At 43.5% G+C, this 7,712-nt stretch overlaps 1 protein-coding gene across 2 annotated transcripts in view; it reads left to right on the forward strand.

Annotated features, from left to right (window-relative positions):
• The window catches only part of COL4A5 (collagen type IV alpha 5 chain), a 78,020-nt gene extending 74,628 nt beyond the window's left edge, over nucleotides 1–3,392 (forward strand). For both annotated transcript variants that reach the window (XM_062640163.1, XM_062640164.1), the window contains exon 51: nucleotides 649–3,392. In XM_062640163.1, coding sequence (XP_062496147.1) covers nucleotides 649–730 — 82 coding nt within the window. In that variant the 3' untranslated portion in view covers nucleotides 731–3,392. The remainder of the gene's footprint in view (nucleotides 1–648) is intronic.
• The last annotated feature ends 4,320 nt before the right edge of the window (nucleotides 3,393–7,712 follow it).

A 7,712-nucleotide genomic window follows, 5' to 3' on the forward strand; every position in this document is an offset into this window, starting at 1 on the left:
TGTGCATTAAACAGCCATCACTCTTTCAGTTTTCAGCGTGGTTACTCAGTTGTAATTCTCTAGTGAAAACTGCCTACTGACAACTACCATGCACCCTGGAGTTTTTTGTCTCCCATAAACACAACTTCCTATTTTATCCTATTTGTTAAAGGGACTTTTAAGAATTGGACTTACTGTGTCCATGTGTATTACCCAGGTTTGTTACATTCATCTCCACCTCCCTGATCTTTCAGAATATAAAGAAATCATTTGGGAAAGCTATCACTTACAGACAAAGCAATTGTAGCAATGTTGTTTATGGGTTGTTAAAAGTGCCCTTTAACTAAGAAACCCCAAGGCTACAAAGACCCCAGAAATACTGTCTCAAATGTACAAAATTCACCTTCCACTTGGTTTGGTATTTGTGCTGCGCTGTATGCTAGCCTGAAGTTGCAGTTCAGGATACTGAGACATGGGACAACATTGAACATCTGTCACCTGGTGTTGAGGACAAGATCCCTCTTAAGGAAAACTCTCAAGTACATAAGAGGGGAGGTAGTCCTGTATTTAAGTGTTATCTTAAACTGTGAATGAAGTAGAAGTTTAAAGGAGTGCTTCTGTTAGCAAAGGAAAGGCTAACCTACCCTTACCTTTGTGTCTGTCAACCAGTAAACCTCAGTCAGAGACACTGAAAGCTGGAGACTTGAGGACGCGGATTAGTCGTTGTCAAGTTTGCATGAAGAAGACGTAACGTCTTGGAGGACGTTTATAAAACAGTTGAGAATTGCTGAGCTGCACTGTTCCAGCTGCAACAATGGTGCTACTGTGCAGAAAGAACAGAAAACACACATCCAAACTGGTTTAACCACGCCAATTCAAGTGTACCTCACTCACGTGCCAAACTCTAAGGGTTGTTCGGTACATATCTGACAACAGGACTAGGGTGAAAGAACTGACCTCTTGGAACCAGCAAGGAACGCTCGAGGTTCACAAAGGATCAGAAGATGAATTGTTTCATTTCTCTCCCTGTACCAAAATGGCACCTTTTTGATCAACCATGAGAATAAAGAAAACCACAACGCACTGAGGATGTTTAAAGTAACAAGACTGCAGTTTTGAAGAACATTTTTCATGGTGCTACTAACCCTACTGTATCCCAGGTTTTTAATATGAAATGTTAAGCTTATTTCTCTTTGTAAGTAATGAAATGTGTATATTGTGTAAACACCTTTTTAGTTGAAACTTCCAGTCAGTTAGGAACAAACTGATATAAAAATGCTTATGTTTAAAGTTAAAAGATACAGCAGTATTTTATCATGAACCTTGTGGTACAGAGACAATTTACCCCTCTTACGCCAACTTACTCATTTTAGATTTAATTGCCTTCCTCAGCTGCCAACCCGCTGTGTCTGGGGAATGCACAATTATCCTGAAGTCATTTTGATCAGGGTTTAAGTGTCGGACACCATGCTACCCATGGGTTTATTTGTGCTTAGAAAACCCAATCCACTTGAAAAGGATTTGTTTGTATCTTGTGAAAACATGTGAAGTTATTAGCCATACCCTATAGCCTTCTTCTCTGAGTAAAAGTCACATTCATGTTTTAGTTATCAGTTTGGTTGGACAAACCTGTTTCTTGGGAATATCCAGTTACCAAAGCAGTTAAGATTTTAGTGCCAGTGAAACCTCTACTCAGAGGTGGTGTCATGCCTTTTATCCACACTAGTGTACGTGCTAGGAAACCGGTAGAATACAATAAAGCATAAGCTGGTGGAAACTTTCCTATTTACAAATTTATCTTTTAATCTTATGTGAATTTATACACACCCACCATATATTTACAGTACACAGTGACTCTTGTGTATGTATAGTTCACATAAGGCCTCGAACAATGGTGCATGCAGCCTTTCTGATGTTGTTCTGTAAGAATCCTACAGTGTATGTGTCACTACTTGTGCAATAGCTGGGAAGTGATTGCTTTTTGTACCTGTGACTGTTCAGCTCCGGTGGTCAGTGCTGTTTCATTTACCCTTTTGTAGAAGTGGAGCTCCCTGAAGAAGCAAGACTGTTTCAAGTGACAGTACTGCATTACTTCTGTTGCATATTGCCACCTCACCTATCAATACAACTGAACTCGTGAGTTACCACCTGCTTTACACAGGTGAAGTGTAATGGTTTATGATGACTGTTAAGTAATTTATCTGCCAATGGCTATTCCTCCTTACCTTGCAGTTATGGTAAACACGGAGCATGAGGAGTTTCCTTGTTTCATGCACAGTTGACGAAAGACATAGGACTGGTGCCTGACCAGATGGCAGTGATTTTATACATTGAGATTGGTGCTGATTTCAAAAGCTTTCAATGAAGTATGAAACTGAAGTTCTTTAGTTTTAAAGTGCATCATATTAATAGCTTTGTCTTTCTCAAATAGCTGCAGTTATCTGTGTTGGTAGAGAGTGGGCAACTCAGCAATGTGCATCCTTCAACTCATTTTATCTTGGTTTGCTGATGCATATACAAATAAACTGAACCTGCTGCTACCTCCAAGTCAAGAACTTGTTACCAAAGCTGACATACAATACTAAGTCTCTCCTTGTAAACACAAGCCCGTATCTTACCGCTGGCTCCTCAGAAGCCTAAACTGAACACAGCAGCCTATCCCTAGCCCCCAAAAAGCAAAACAGATGCTAAGGTCAAACAAAAGAGCTCCCCCAGCCTTCCCTACCACCACTGCCTGCCTTGCACTCACCAGCAAGAAGCATTCACATGTGGGGGGAAAGGGCAGAATGTGGTTGTTCTGGTAGGGCATAACCAGAGCTTCTCTCTAAGCTTTGGGCTTTCCTTCCCAGCACGTCAAACAAAGCCCACTGATCGAAAAGACAGGAGACAACATTCCAGTCTACAGTGGAGAGCAGCCCAAACAGCTCATGGTGTGGCAGCTGTAAGTGCCAGAGCTGTGAGATGCCCACAGGAAATCAAAGTATGTGAAGCAGCTACACTTGTGACAGATACATTCTCTGTTCTGATCCTGCAGTGCTCACCCTGACCTGGGGAACAGGCCTGAACCTTAACCTGTTTCAGGCTGAGATTTCCAAAGGGGCTCATTTTTATTAAGGGAAAAGTGGTCTGGTGAGGAAGGAGCATGTTTTAACTGAGACCTGCCGCAGAGACGCAGGAGGTGCTGGTTTAACTCCCACCACACATGCTGTGCCTTAGAGCAGGTAAATCACTTGCCCTGTGCTGGATCCCAGTTACTGATCTATAAAAGCACCCACGGTTGTTATTTTCTCCTACTTCTTGACTGCTTAGACTGTAAGCTCTTTGGGGCAGAGACATTGAGGGGGCTCAACTGTTGATTGGGGCCTCAAGGTGCTATCATTCAGTATATGAATATTAAACTACAGGTAAAAGTTTGTGTTTCCAGATTTATTATTTAACAGTAAAACCTGGTTTGAATATTAGAGCCTTGAAAGTTTTCAACAGCCTAAATATAATGGGCTCAGAACACCACTTCTTCATCTACAGTTACAGCTCTTTATCCTGATGTCTGAACTCAAGCTTTCATTCTCTCAGCTGATCATGTAAAGTCGGTCTCTTTCCAGTTGGTTCCTGCTTATGCTTAACTAAAAGTGTCTTTTAAGTTGCATAGGGACAAGGTGCACGCTTTAGCCACCCGAGGGCACCATGGAGCTTTGAGAGCAGGACCAGAAAGAGGAGTGGGTTCCTGGAAGCGCCCCCACGCAGCAATGACTTTTAGAAGCTTACTCAAAAGGCGAGTGCATTACCTACCCCTCTCTGCTCACTACCCAGTTCCTGTGGCTTGCTGCAGGTGCTGTACTGGCAATTGCTACTGGGATGATGAGTGGAAAAGATGCAACTTCCTAAAGGATACTCGTTTACAAATCCCCAAATCAGGAACCTTATGCATAACCTTGGATTGATGCTATTCTAGTATTAAAGAATGAAGTCCTGCTTAAAGACAGGCTTTTCACTAGCTTCCTTCATGCTGGAAAGTACTATTATAATCCTTGACTAAAAGGGAAAAGCCTTCCTCAGCCTCTAGCTTGTTTTAAGGTGGGATTTAAGGGATTGGAACTGGATGATCTTTATGAAGGTCCCTTTCAACTCAAACCACTGTGTGACTGTGATCTGAACTCCTGAAACGATTCTGCAGCCAAAGCAGAGTGGGCACAGGGCAGGGCAGCAACGTGCCATGGACTACGTCACTACATGCAAACTTCGTGCTTCAGAAGCTCTTAAGCGTTTTGTCCTGTTGTGAAGGTCAAGTCCCTGCTACAGTGAGGATTTCTCACATTAATGGGGGGAAGAAAACACCTATTCTAAAAGCAGTTTCAGAACTTGCAGGAGTGATGCATTGATTTTGCAGGCAGCAAATGCTCAACTGCTAAAATTTGGTCTGCAATTAGATTTTGCTACCCAGCTGAAGTATTCTGCAGTGGATGTGCAGCCTGAGCTGCACTGCAGCGCCATCCTAGGGCCACCATTGGGGGTGGGTCACTGCCACATTTAGGACTGTTCTGCTGTGAGCAGCACTACAGGTTTTGAACAGAAAAGTTCTGGTTTTACCCTCTGACAACCCATCACCATTGCTGGACACACAACACTCCTGCTGCTAGGGCTGCTGCCACTAGAAGCACAGGCCCAAAGTTGTGCTAGAGGACAGGATAACCTAAGTCTTTCCAGGCTATCTTACTGACAGAAAGCAGGACACTACTGCTGATGGAAGCTGGGAGTAGCTCAAGGGAGCAGTAACAGCGTTCTACATTTAAAATGTAGGGTAAGTATCTAGAACTACTTTCTTTAGAAAGAAAGGTTATTAGCTCAACCCACTTGTACCAGACAGGTGCCTGGCCACTGCCTAAGAACAGCGAGATGAAGAGTAGCTACTTGGTAAAGCAAACTGCTGTCTTTAGCAAAGGTACTCACTGCAGCCTCTGGGTGTAGCACAGGGTGATGGCCGAGGGGACAGTGCCAGCAGGCAGCTGCAGTGCCCACTAAGCTCCATTGCCTGACAGTCTCCTATAGCTGTAACACTGCTTTAGAAGCTCTAACTTAGTAAAGGAAGCGAGCTTGGGGTGTTTCTGTCATAAGAGGATGTGAGAAGCAGCTCTTTCTTACCTCCCAGATCCACACAGCAAGCTCCGTGTTCCTGTTCTCCCCCGAGACGTGGTGCTTCACAACCCCTCATGGAAAAACAAGGGGAAAACTTCTTTATATTCGAGGGAACACTGTTGCTGTGACCAACAGAGGATGCAGGGATGAACAACATGCAACAGAACTTGTATCATTACCTGGTAACTCTGAGAAGATCCTTCCCTGCTGCTCCTTCCAGTACTGTGAGGTCCATTAGAACTGGTCAATGCGTTTCCGAACAGGCTTTCAATGTGTATTTGAGTGCCTGTCTTCAGATCAAAAGCCTAACTTGCCTTCTGGTTTTAATCGAGGCCTTTCACCATCCCTCAGCAGCCAGAGTGTTCTGTCAATGGCTCACCCAAAGGGTTTGAAAAATCAGGGCAGAACTATGTCACCGTTCCCCCCCAGCACTAAAGCCTCCAGCAGCCAGCCCATTTGAGATCAATGAGACATTCAAGGGTCTCCTAGAGCAGTGATAGTGAGACTGTTGCAACAGTCTTGACAGTGTTTGGATAACTCAGTGTTTGTTTACTGCTGGGAGGGCTGTTCCTGCCATGGACCAGCAGCACCGGTCTCTTTTGCTTCCCCCTATAGGCCCCATGCTGTAAAATGAGGCCCTGAGAAGGGGGGTTTGTTGGAGGAAAACCCCTTTCTTACAATAAACCTGACTCTCACAGGGAGCTGTTCTAATGCACAACCCCCAGGAACAGGGTGAGAATTAAATCAGGTGTTTTTAAAGAAACCTAATCCCAGACGTTTCACGGTACTCGCCCACGTTTATGGCACTCAAACACACTCAGACCTATGGACAAAACCTCCTCCTGTACAGAATTATCGACACATCCTTCAGGAGGGTAAGGAACTTGAAGTGACACTACATTTTGCTGGTACTTTCCAGCTGAAGTTCAGTTGGTTTTGGAAGTGGGGGCCTTACCCGAAATGATGAGGTATCTATCTCCACAGGCTTTGGGTTTACCGAGACCCATTAAACACATATCAAACCTAAGTATTCCAACAAAACTCACAACAGCAAACCACACTCCTTCCCTTCTGCCCTAAAGACAGGAACATGCTTGATCCCACAACGCTAAGAATTCCTGCCAGGACTTAAGTCCTTTTGATCACGAAACCTCCAAACGCAGTCGCAGACAATGATTAAAGCAGAATAAGCAGGAATGGGGCAGTGGCCGGGTTTGTTCCATTCAGAAACTCGGCTGTTTACCAGCACCGTGACTGTGTCAAACTGGGTGTTGTGCTCCGTGTTACCTTTTACACCAAGCATAAAGGCAGAGAAAACCGGACAGGCTGTGACTCACCCCTGACATGCACTAAAAGCTGCTCCCGATCCTCCAGGACACAGAGTGACAAAGCCACTTGGAGAAGGAACCGGCACGCACAGCAGGAAATGCTCTTTGGGCACACACACACACATACACACACATCCACCCAGGTCAGTCAGAAACAAAACACAGACACGGAGCTACATGAACACGTATTTACTGCAAGTAGCTCTATGGAAAGCCAAGTCAGATAAATATAAACACTATACAGAGCTTCAAGCCAGTCTCCCAGAACCGCCAACGCGATGTGTTTTACAAAGAAACCAACGGAACGCTATTTACAATGGAAGACAAAGCCAGATCGATCAGCTCGACTCTCAAACAGATCTGTGAAGCAGGAATAGCAAGTATAATGAACAGTTTCAACCATATATGTTTTTAGTTTGTACAGACAAGAACTGTCCAATATCAAATTAAATTTACAGGACAAACATTGTTCTATCATTGGTATTTCTGTACTATACAGCAGCATAAACGGGTAGCTGGAAGGTAGTATAGAGAGTGATATGTTTTACATCATCCAAAAATGTTCTTCCAGCACAATACTGAATAAATTAGTTGCTGTAAACTAAGAGATTCAAAAAGATTGCATATTTATTATGCCGTACCTATTAGTATTTGTACCACTACACTTGAGGTTACCCATTTACTTATTTATTCAGCATTTAATAAATCAGTGCTGTATATTGTACAATGGCAGCCTCAGGGATCTAATCTGAAATAAGTATGTAACAAATGTCTTCAAAACGACCTCTTCCTTTCACATTAAGTGTTTAGAACGATCTCCATCCAAATTTTGATTTCTTAGAAAAGATGTAAAGCTTTCTGAAAAGCTCTGTATGTATTGCAGTATTAATTTAAGAGACCAAACAGAAGCTCTATGGCGAGACAGTAACGTGGTCTGTAAGAGTGGTCTTATTTTCAATTCATGTTTAGCAGCAACAAGTATCTCTACCAAGTGAAACTCCTCTTCCAGAATCCAAAAGGGGACTGTGCTTTCAAACCCTGCAGCAACAGTTTTGCTTGTCACTAGATACTGTGTAAACTGATTGCTACCACGTTTCCCAAACAACAGCCTTTGTATTGTAATGACGTGTACACTTCAATACTACTCAAAAATAGATTTGGGTACCCACCACCGAGCAATCCAAGCCGACAGTGCCCGATTGTTGTGCGAACTGTCTGAGCAACCTTACGGTTGTACGTTGGAGGTGAGGCAGTTGTACAATATACACCTAC

Source organism: Pezoporus occidentalis, unplaced genomic scaffold (assembly GCF_034315485.1).
Source record: "Pezoporus occidentalis ecotype Australia unplaced genomic scaffold, CSIRO_AGI_Poc_V1 ctg63, whole genome shotgun sequence".
Taxonomy (NCBI): domain Eukaryota; kingdom Metazoa; phylum Chordata; class Aves; order Psittaciformes; family Psittacidae; genus Pezoporus; species Pezoporus occidentalis.